This window comes from Cucurbita pepo, chromosome LG01 (genome assembly GCF_002806865.2).
Source record: "Cucurbita pepo subsp. pepo cultivar mu-cu-16 chromosome LG01, ASM280686v2, whole genome shotgun sequence".
In the NCBI taxonomy this organism is placed as follows: Eukaryota; Viridiplantae; Streptophyta; class Magnoliopsida; order Cucurbitales; family Cucurbitaceae; genus Cucurbita; species Cucurbita pepo.
In genome coordinates, this window is record NC_036638.1 from 4105727 (window position 1) to 4117199 (window position 11473).

At 36.6% G+C, this 11473-nt stretch overlaps 2 protein-coding genes across 3 annotated transcripts; both read left to right on the plus strand.

Annotated features, from left to right (window-relative positions):
* The first annotated feature begins 204 nt into the window (after positions 1-204).
* LOC111791606 (B3 domain-containing protein Os03g0120900-like) lies at positions 205-3651 on the plus strand. 2 transcript variants are annotated; one of them, XM_023673013.1, is made up of 5 exons: positions 205-1463; positions 1546-1606; positions 1695-1785; positions 3086-3212; positions 3535-3651. In XM_023673013.1, the coding sequence occupies exon 1, from the start codon at positions 400-402 to the stop codon at positions 1411-1413; it is 1014 nt and encodes a 337-aa protein (XP_023528781.1). In that variant the 5' UTR covers positions 205-399; the 3' UTR covers positions 1414-1463; positions 1546-1606; positions 1695-1785; positions 3086-3212; positions 3535-3651. The 2 variants fall into 2 exon arrangements, with proteins under 2 accessions (XP_023528781.1, XP_023528771.1); XM_023673003.1 differs by lacking the exon at positions 3535-3651 and having other exon boundaries at positions 3086-3333.
* Positions 3652-6732: 3081 nt separating this feature from the next.
* On the plus strand, positions 6733-9274 carry LOC111791895 (uncharacterized protein At1g76660-like). The gene is made up of 2 exons (XM_023673405.1): positions 6733-7005; positions 7706-9274. Exons 1-2 carry the CDS (start codon positions 6868-6870, stop codon positions 8930-8932), a joined length of 1365 nt encoding a protein of 454 aa, XP_023529173.1. The 5' UTR covers positions 6733-6867; the 3' UTR covers positions 8933-9274.
* Positions 9275-11473: the final 2199 nt, after the last annotated feature.

Below are 11473 nucleotides of genomic sequence, written 5' to 3' on the forward strand. Positions count from 1 at the left end.
AATTGAGGCAGTTCCCCACTCTTCTACCCCCTGCCCTATATGAGTTAGTGTATATATAAACCAGGCTACAGGGATGTTGACACAGACAGCCTCACATGAGCCCAACCAGCTCAATCCATGGGAACCCTCCTCTTCTCTTCTCTTAACCATAACTCTCTCTCTCTCTCTCTCTCTCTCTCCTCGCTTCCTTTCTCTCTCTAGAAACCCAAACCAGAGAACAAATATTATTTTTCTTTTATTTTTTTTTTCTCTTTCAAAAAAAGAAAAAAGTTTCAATTTTTGCAACTGGGTTTTGTGTTTGGCTCTTGTTTCTCTTAATTTTTTGTGTTTTGGTTTGTGGGTTTTGGGCTTTTTTCCTTTTTGTGCTGTTTTTAGTATAATATCTTGAGAGATCCATTAATGGATTTGGGTTCGTGTTCTAGATTTGCGCTTGATTCAAGCACAGATTTTGAAAAGGAGGAGCAGCAACAGCAAGAAATGGAATCCAGCTCCCTTTTTGTAGAGAAAGAGCACATGTTCGACAAAGTTGTGACTCCAAGCGATGTGGGAAAATTAAACCGGTTGGTCATCCCAAAGCAACACGCTGAAAAGTACTTCCCGCTTGATTCTTCATCCAACGACAAGGGTCTTCTCTTGAACTTCGAAGACCGCTGTGGAAAATCGTGGCGGTTCCGTTACTCTTACTGGACCAGCAGCCAGAGCTACGTCATGACTAAAGGCTGGAGCCGCTTTGTTAAAGAGAAGCGCCTCGATGCTGGTGATATCGTCTCCTTTCAACGAGGCCTTGGTCATCTTGGTAAAGATCGGTTTTTTATTGATTGGCGCCGCCGCCCACCTCATGCCCCGCTTGACACACCTATTACTTTTCACCACAACCACCACCTCCACGGCGGTGGAGCCGCCGGGGTTGCCCAAATTCCTCACCATTTTCACCTTCACCAGTGGACTCCAGTTGCCACACCCTTATCTTTACCCAGGGACCACCTCCTCCACTTGCCGCAGAATAATAGTAATCATAATAATCTTACCCTATTTCATAATCATAATTTTAATCTCTATAATCATCATTATCTTAACCCTCCTCCCATCCGAGACGGCGGTGATTCGCCATCGGTTTTGTACCATTTAAGATCTGCACCGCCACCGCCACCCGTGGCGGTGGGCGGTGGTGGCGGTGGAATTGGGAAAGGTGCTGCTTCTTCTAAGACATTGAGACTTTTTGGTGTCAACATGGAATGTGCAGTGTCTGAAGATCAATCCGATGATGAATGTGACATAACAACCTCGACTACGACAATGTCGCCTCAATTCCGCGTTTACGATGGAATGCCGATGTCGATACCAATACCGATGCCGAACAGTAACAACAAGCTGACGACCGACTTTTTCAATAAAGGGAGGTCGTCAAATTGAATCTACACCTCCAAAAAGCTTCATGAACAAACGAGGAAGATAATCAAATTGTAAGTCATGTAACCAATTTTAGTCATTTTTCTAGTTGGGGATGTGTTGAAAATTTGAATATGTTCTTGGTTTTTTCTGTAGGGCTCTCTTGGATTAAACCTCAGCGACAAGAATCCATAGAACACGTAGTGTAAACTGAAATGTAAGTTCAAGAAATGAAGAACATGAAGAACATGATGCTTTTACATAATTTCAATTCAATTGATTCATTGTTTGTTATGTTCTTGTAGGTAGCGATGGCTGTCTCTACTTGGTTGGACAAATGGCAAAGCCCATGCAGGTTTTGGCAGAGAAAAGTTTGAAAGAGATGGCTTTTAACAGGTTGGCTAATGGCTTATAAATTAATATATACATTCTAATCTTCATATTATATTATATTCATTCATTACTTAAAAAAAAAACCCTTTAATTATTTCTTCTTTTCTCACTTTCCAATCTTGTCTGGTAATTATGATGATGAAATGAATGTGTTTGTGCTGAATAGTATGAATTTTTTGTTTTCTTTCCCCTTCTTTTTGTTCTCTCCTCACTTAAACCAATTATTGGTCTTCTAAAAACACACTAAATTACTGTAGTTTAGGCACTACATTTTGCTGTTGGCTTTGTACATTGCCAATTGTAGCAACTGCCCATTTCAGTCGTATTCTTTGAGTTCTTTATAAGAGTATGTAAATCTCTCTTAGCAGACGCGTTTTAAAAACTTAGAGAGAAAAACCCAAATAGAACAGTATCTACTAACGGTGAACTTGGATTGTAACGTATACTATTTATAAAGGCTTTCGGTTTTGATATTTGATTTGGTTGACTTTGTTTAAACAAATTTATGAGTAAAAGTAAGCCCTTATGTGAAATGGGATTTAAGATATGAAAATGACAGTTCTATATATGGATATATATTTAACACATTTTCTGGAGGGACTAATCCCAATCAATTAACAATAATTGAAGGATTAAATGCAAATAAATAGACTTTTAGGGAGTGACCCAGTGGGAAGCTAGCTAAGTTATTGCTATCTCACTCCAAAGATCCATTTTTTTTTCAGGTCATTTATTGCTTATTTACACATAAAAACACATGATCCAAGTATTTATATGCTATTTAATTCTTCAAATATTTAGTATTTATGCTCCTAGCTAGCTATTGACGATCTTACTCCTATTTCCCTATTATTATGTGGTTTTGTTATAAATTGATTAGCTCTAGTAGCTTAATAATGCACTTGTTTATGAACAAATTTACTTGTTTTTCTTCTAATGGCCATAAAATCATACCATTTACTACTACCACTCATCAACATATGCTTGGTTGCATTCATTTAGTACTTTTTCATATCCAAAATTCTTTGTTTTTGACATGAATTATGGCTTTTTAGCATGAGAATTCAGAGAAATGAACTGCTTATATATATATATTTGTCTTGCCTTCATGATGTAGTGAGTAAATTGATGTAGTGATTTTAGGGTTGGTTGAAGTGTTGAAGCATTGTTTGGACCAAAAAACATAACAGTTAAACCATAACAGACAACATAGGAACACAAATGCTGCCGTCCAATTCTTGTTCTTGATATTGTTGATCATCTCATGAATGCTTTTTTTTTTTTATCTTTTTTTTTTGTGCAGTTTTGGATATGGCAGTGGAAGCAACTGCTTTCTTTTTCTGGTGATTAAATGCTTCATTTCTGTTGACAATCACAGTCTCACAAACAAGTTTGGTTTTGTTTATAGGTTTTGACATCTTTGTTCCAAGGTGTGTTTTTTGTTCTGACAATGTTCTAAATTTGTGTCTCTTTGTGTAAAACATTATTATAACATGCTTTTAATTTGTAATATTTTTGGGAAATGTTTAGAGGGAAAAGGAATTAAAGTGTTTTTTTTTTTTCTTTTTCTTTTTCTTTTTCTTTTAAGGGAGATGCTTATTCACAGGGTTTTATAATCAATAATAATGAATGATCTATCTCCTTTAAATTAAATAAAAGTAAATTAATACATCTAAGAGTTGGTTTCGCTAGAAGACTCAATATGTTAACTACCTATCAATAAATTCATGAATTACATTTCAAATTTGTTAGGTTCACAAGAAAAAAGAATTTATGAAGAATGACGACGAACGGGATTAATACGATACATTTAAGGTAAAAGAGAGGTAATGACCAAAAGCTCAAGCCCACCGCTAGCCGACATTGTTCTATTTGGGTTTTCTTTTTCGGGCTTCTCCTCAAGGTTTCCACATCTTTACAAAAAAATGTTTCATTCTACTCCTCAACCAAGTGGGATTTCACAATCCACCCCTCTTCGAGGCCCAACGTCCTTGCTGACACTCGTTTTCTTCTCGAATCGATGTGGGATCCTCAATCCATCCCATAGAGGCGTAGCGTCTTTGCTGCTACACTGATGAGCTCAGTCTCCACGTTGGCATATTGGATTGGAGTTGAATTATTAAAAAGGAAGGAAGTGGGGATGGAGATGGTTGATGAGTAGAGGTGAGTAGAAAAGAGGGAGGGGTATATGTGGTATAAATGTGGGGTAGGGGGCCAGTTTATAGGGCATATAGACATAGCATCTAGAGTCTAAAATCCATTCATTCATTCATTCAATGATTCATTGATTGGATGAGGTGAGTGGAGGAGGGGGGGCATGACGCAGTAGGAGGAGCAGCTAAACAAAAGGGCATGCAGTGAACAGTAGCAGAAAGTAGATAGGACTGCCCCCTTTTGGTTGTACGATTTGTAAGGCCATTGCCAATGCCATTGCCAATGCCATTGCCAGCATATCATCAAACACTTTATTCTAATGAAATGGGATCTCATCCCTCATTTATTGTTCTCTCCCAAACCCCATTCTCCTTCTCTTCTCTTCTCTTCTCTTCTCTTCTCTTCTCTTCTCTTCCTGTTTTGTGTGCTTATTATTATATCACCTCAAACATGATCATCACCTTCTCCTCACAGCCTACCAGTTGGCATGCGCTGTGAAGAAGGCTGATGATACAACAAACAAACAAACACAGAGTAGCCTAGGTTAGGATAGCAGCATAGCATAAACACATATGGGTATTTAATTAATTATTGCTGCACGCACCATTAACACTCTCACTCCGCACCAGATCCCATACAAACCAACTATATATTATAAATATATTATAATGTATTTGTGTGTATAAATTAATATATATATTAAATTATAAGTTTAGTGGTTTTCCCATTTTTAGAATTATGTATTTTTTTTTTTAAGAGTAAGAAGATTTAGCAATTGGAGGAAGAAGGGACATAAATTAGTATCCCAAGAAGTAAAAAAGAAAAATAATAAAAAAATAAAAAAATAAAAGCATGGGCAGTAGTGAGCAGGTAGGTATGTGGACCATTAAAGATAAAACATTTATTTATTATTTTTTTTTTTTTTGAAACAAAACGACATAATTCCACCTCAATCACTCTCCACGCCATATCAATCCTTCACCTAAAAGACATAACTCATCTTTCTTTTTATTTTTTTGATGAAGCTTGTTCTTGTCAAATATTGGAGATGGGAGTGTGTTTGATTCATGATGGGATAATAAGGATAGAATGTGGTTTATAAGAAAAAAGACATGTGAGATAGACTGTAGACTTGTCATTAGGCTATGATACTTATGTTAGTAAGAATGTAGAAATAATTGAAGGATACTTATTTCTAGTGGGAGTTTTTCTTCTTTCCTTCTAGGGTTAGGGTTAGGGTGTACGAGGATTGAGTTAGTACTAAGACGTGGGCTTGGGCTTCTCTCCAACTCTCTATTCCTCTTTCTTTTGTGGTTCGGTTCTCTTCTCATGTCTATTCTTATTTTATTTGAAATTTTCTTCTTTATTTATCTCTTAGTTTCTCTCGTGTTTTCAATCCATTATAGTTAGAATTCATGATTTGACTTTGTTGTAGTTGTCCCTTAGGTGTCATTTTGATATTTCTAAGTCTAACATATCATAATGTCATTTTTTGACATTCTAATTCTCCTTCAAATTATCATACCTATTGAGGAATATTCTAATCTTCTTCGAGTATCAATTTCTTCTTTGAATCCTATTTCTTAGTGTAATTTACTAGGTTTCAAGGTGATCATTGGATCACCGTTAGGATTGTCATCCAACCCTGTAACGATGGTTTTGGTCTTCTTAGAATGCACACGCCAACTCTATTGCTCTATTACTTAAGATTTGTTTTTCTGACGGGAGAAGTGTGTTAACATACTTTTTCATCGGGGGGTTTTCCAAATTTTTTTTTTCAAAAACTAAATTGTTACCTATTAAATGGCTTGAAAAATTATAATTTAAAAATCAATTGATGGATATAATTTAGACTTATTAAATTTCTTTTAGTTTCCAATGAAAACTAAAGTGCTTAGATTTTACTTTTAGGTCTAGTTTTTCTTGGTCTACGAAGTTAGCTATATACAAAGATTAGGTGACCAAGAGTTGACAAATCAAACCACATAAAAACCTTATAATAGCAAAATAAATATAAAATTTGATTAAACCCAAGACTATATCAATGAAATATAATGATATAAGTCCTAAGTCCACAAATAATATACAATATGACGTGTATGTGCACGTAGACATAAAATATATAAAGTAAAGTAATAATAAAACGGAAACTAATTGAATTAGTGTGTCAACTCGTCCCACGTGTCAAATACAGGGACAGGGAAATAAAAGAAGGAATAAGTCGTTGATTTAAAGTGTTCATTATTAAATAAGTTTAATATTATTATTTTTTTTCTAAAATAAAAATAACCAACAACCCATGAAGAGTTTATTTATATCACACAACTATATGCCCACGTGCGCCAATAATATATATAAGTTTGGATTTTGATTCTTATGAATTTCTATGATTTTAAATATTTTAATTTAAAGCATATAAATTGTGTTTGTTGTTATAGAATGATACATTTTTTCATTTATTACATTTAAATTTATATTATAACTTAATAATTATATAATTATAAGTGTGAACCAAGGGTATAATTGACAAATTCATAATGAAAATAGAGACTTTAAAGATATTGACCTAATATTTTGGTTGTTGGAAAATTTTATAATAAAAAAAGAAATAAAAAAGCGAATTCATTGCCGTGTTTGACTTGGAATAAACCTTAACCTAAACCTCAATAATAATGATAATTATTAAAGATAAACCCAAATAAATAGCTACTTTCACTTTCACTTATTAAATAATTTTTTCTTTTTAATTACATAATAATTCTTTTTAATTTAATTTCCGTCTTCTTTCTTCTCTCTTCTAACGAACTTTCTCTTCACTTTCTGACTGCAAATTCTCCTTATTTGTTGTGTGTTTTCCCCCGAAAAATTTCGTGTAAGATGAACCACAACTTTCTTCTATGAACACGATCAGCGATTCCCTGGCGTCGATCAATGAGAGCGATGAGGCGGCGTGCGGATGCTGATGCTGCTGATCTGAGGCCTATGAATAACACTTTTCAGACCATTACTGCGGCGGCCGATGCGATCGCGACCGTTGATCATCGTTTTCCTCGGGCTACTGCCGTCCAGGTATTCGTCATATCACTTCACCTTTTAATCAATCATTTGGAATTTTAGGTGTTAGTGTTAGTTACCTATGGATTGAGATACTGGCCTTGTTTTTGGAAATTATTGTTCGTTCTTGATTCCGTTAGGTATTAGGATGTAGTTGATTTTCGAGGGATGATATATAGCATATAGCGGAATGGAATCTGTGTTGTTTGTTGTGGATTGCGGAATTCTATATAATGCTTTTAATTTCCCCCTTTTTCTGCTACTTCTGTTTGTTTGCTTTGAAACTGTGAATCGTCACATGGATTCAAGCGTAAAAGGGAATCACGAGTTTCGTTTTCCCTCTTTTTCTCCTTTTGGATTTCTTCTCGCATATGATTATTAGATTTTTAAGGTTTGGAAAGTACCAAGATTAGTGTATTGGATTGGACGACTGTGTCCGGAAGCAATGCGCTGTTCCCAACCAATTTTGTTTGTCTTTTTGTAATATAACACTGCCCTTTTTCTTATCAGAAAGGCATCTCTCCATTCTTCTTTTTATCAAAAAGAGATACAGAGAGGTCTTTTTTTAAAAATGTTCTTCTATATAGAGGAATAGTAATGCTTTTTATATAAAGATTCCAACAAATAGGACTCTCATTTGCCCAAAATCTTTGCACTGTTCTGTACTGATGTCATTATCACTTTCCTCCTTTTCTGTTTGTTTGATTACCCCCAGAAAAGAAGATGGGGTAGCTGTTGGAGTATTTATTGGTGCTTTGGATCTCTCAAACAGAGGAAACGAATTGGGCATGCTGTCCTTGTCCCAGAACCAAGTCCTTCGCCTGAGGCTCATCAAAATTCATTGCAATCCCCAGACATTGTGCTTCCTTTTGCTGCACCTCCCTCTTCCCCTGTATCCTTTCTTCAATCAGAGCCACCTTCTGCTACACAATCACCTTCAAATATACTCTCCTTCACTTCTCTCACTGCTAACATGTATTCTCCTGATGGGCCTTCCTCAATTTTTGCCATTGGCCCATTTGCTCATGAGACTCAGCTTGTATCTCCACCTCTGAATTTTTCTACTCTTACCACTGAACCATCGACTCCTTCCTTCACTCCTCCTGAGTCTATCCACTTGACTACACCTTCTTCCCCTGAAGTTCCATTTGCTCAGTTTCTTCAACCTACCCTTCAGAAAGCTGAGTCTGATGACCAATATTCATGTCCTAATGATGACTTTCAATCTTATCAATTCTATCCTGGTAGCCCAGTTAGCAACCTCATATCGCCACGCTCTGCCATTTCTCTTTCTGGGGCATCTTCGCCTTTGCCAGATTTGGATTTTGCTTCCTCTGCTTCTCAATTTTCTAATTTCTCATTGGATGTTCCACCTGCGCTGTTGAACCTTGACAGACAAGGGCAAAGTTCTGATTCTTGCACTCAAAATTCTGTAGGATTCAAATCGAATGATGATGATTTTGATTTGAATCCTCGAACTTCAGACTCAATGAATGAATCCCAAAATATTCAAATTCTCATTGATGGAAGCCAAATGGAGGAACCTGATGTTACTAACCATAGATTCTCATTTGAGTTATCTGATGAAGATTCTTTATTAAGAAACGTAGAAAGTAAGCCACTGGAGTCAAATGTTGCAGTTGCATCATCTCCAATGCATGAAACATTTGAAACGGCTAAAGAAACTTCTTCCGGTGGTGGTCATAGCTCAAATGGTATAGAAGAAAAGGCAGCAGACGGTGAAGAAGCAAATCAGCATCAAGAACATCATCATTCTACTACTCTTGGGTCTGTGAATGAATTTAATTTTGATAATGGCAATGGAAGTAATGCACTTAAGCCTAATATCAACTCGGACTGGTGGGCTAATGCGAAAGATGTAGAGACAAAAGGCACGACCACGGGGGCCTGGTCATTCTTTCCAATGGCGCAGCAAAGATGAGCAAACTGGTGATTATCCTCTGGAATTTCCTCATGCCCATCATGTTTTGCAGTTGCAATTTAGTAGGTAATAGGTAAGACAAATTGCTAGAGGACTGGTGAGCTTTGAAGGTAAAAAAGAGGATAAATCATGAAAAGAGTAAAACCAGAAGCCATATTCTTTTCAACAATCTGACCTCCTAAACACAGGCAGGTCTGAATAGTATGATAATTAGAAATCTGTAGGCGACAATGGGCCCTATTAACATACAGTAGTGGCTCCTCACTTGAATTGTAACAGCTATTAGTATTCTGTAGAAATTGAAAGTGTGTAAATATGGTAATAAAAATTGTTTTTATCTTTTGACAGCGTTTCTTTTGTCGGTCTTGAATTAATTAGAATTAAAACACGAGAAAAAAAGAAAAAAAGGTTGAGAATCCATTGGGTTGGGCTACCCAAAACCCAAAAATTGCAGAACTGTCTAATCGACATGCATCATTGTATGAAATGGATGACCTGCAAACAGAATAAGAATTACAGCACCAGTACACAAACACGCTGCTCTGGTTCCCAAGGGCAACATGTTGCTGGAGTTTATTTATAAGAAAATGAAAAAAGAAAAAAGTTACTATATTCATAATTATCTTCTAAAGCTTTTACATGAGCTGGTTGTGAATTACTTATCCAGAATAGGTGTTTAAAATACTTTTGTAACACTTTTGGACTGAAATCTACAAAAACACTATTGTATTTGTTACACAGTATAACAAACTTGTGCTCAGTAATTGTTTCTATAGGCTCAAAGGGGCACTTGAAACTAAAAATAATGATACATCTACTTCCACCATTTAACAGTTCATATATCAATAACATAAAGTCTGAGATGAGAAGCTAAGAGTAACAAAAGGCTTCTATTAGATTCAAATTATTTTGGACTGGTTGGTTCCACGCTGAAATCCCACAGTTTCTTGGCCAACTACATATTCTTGGCATGATTGGTTGGGCTGGCAATATTATTATCAACAAAATACTCTCCACTTACCCCTTTTACTTGGGGGTTCAACGCCACATAAGTAAATAGTCCTCAACAAAATTGGGTGAAATCAAGAACTAAAATACCTACTGAACAAGTCGATATACACAGAGATTCCTTACACATGTTACCGGACGAGAAGCTACCATTGATGAGGCAATGGAAACGGTAACAACCTGCTTTTTGATGTTTCGAATCATAGATCATCACGTGGACACAATGAAAGGAAAAAAGGATGGTAAAATTTTTCAATTTTGTAAAACAAAGAAACGCGAGGAGAAAAATCAAACATGCCTTTAAACCGACATATTTCGTGGAGTCAACATCAAAAGTAGTTATAATACAGCTTGAGTTTCAAGGTAAATAATATTAAAAGCAAAATAAAAGGAAAAGACTCAATCTAGGGGTCCCTCCTACCTACAACCGCACAGCTCAATTTGATCACCAGGGAGATTATCTGCATGAATATAGGTGATAAGGAGTTCGTTGCCTATCCAATTCCATATTCATATGTCGACATGTCACACACCACATCAGGTGGTGAAGCCGTTCATTTATATGTCTTACCCTCAATCTTTAGTACCAAGCTCAACCGTTTGTCCATGGTACTATATTTATTGTCGTACATAACACTTTTGCCTCTATATTCCCATGCCAAGCATGAAGATTGACCCAAACCCATGAACCTGTGGTTAGGTTTAATCTCTTCTCTCATTACAAGGGCATAGATAACAACTTCTTGTGTCGTGCCTATCAAATGAGTTTAACCAGGACTGAGTTTAACCAGGACTGAGTTTAACTTTTCATTTTCAAGGCAATGCTGCCATCCACGGCATCCTACATCTTGTCGGGCATAATTCTCCTCTTATTGGGACACTTGAGTCCTCGAGCAGAATTCCCTCATTCAATACATTAAAACTTGTGTGCTCACGATTGTACCATCTCATAGTACCTCTCTTAGTCTTCTCCTGTATAATACCTCCCTCGAGTATTGTATAAGAATCTTCTAGCTTCGTATAACCCCTTTCAGGCGTTACAATCTGGTCTCCCACTACCATCTTGTTCTCCTCGAGACACATCAGGGAGCGTCTACTAGCTAGGCCCCAAACTCCCGTGCTAGCTAGTTATACCACAACGAGTGGCAAATCTGACCATCCATACCTACCCCCAACCTTGGGTACACTACTTTATGGTTGTTCTCTCACCATCTTGTACTCATCGTCCTCCTTGTCCTCTAGCACGACCTTCGCCATGGTACTTCAAGCAGGGTAATCTCTGCCTCTATGATAGACGTGATGGAGACCACTCGTTCTCCTCAAGACTTGGATCACCTCAAGCTATACCTTTATACTATATTTGCATAATCAAACCATTAATCTTGGTTCTTTCTAAGATTGTAACAATGTTCCAAGACCTACTACGATTCTCCTAGCTATTTTTAGGTTATAGGGACTTTTCACCTTTAGGCAATCCTAATCCCAAAGCTCACCTTAGAAATAGTCCTCTCTAGCCTAACATTTGTCTCACCT

Bases quoted from the DNA above. Each gene is read 5' to 3' on its own strand.
- LOC111791606 (XM_023673013.1), top strand. From the start codon at position 400: ATGGATTTGGGTTCGTGTTCTAGATTTGCGCTTGATTCAAGCACAGAT.
- LOC111791895 (XM_023673405.1), top strand. From the start codon at position 6,868: ATGAGAGCGATGAGGCGGCGTGCGGATGCTGATGCTGCTGATCTGAGG. The intron at 7,006-7,705 runs GTATTCGTCATA...GATTACCCCCAG, and splicing joins CTCGGGCTACTGCCGTCCAG to AAAAGAAGATGGGGTAGCTG.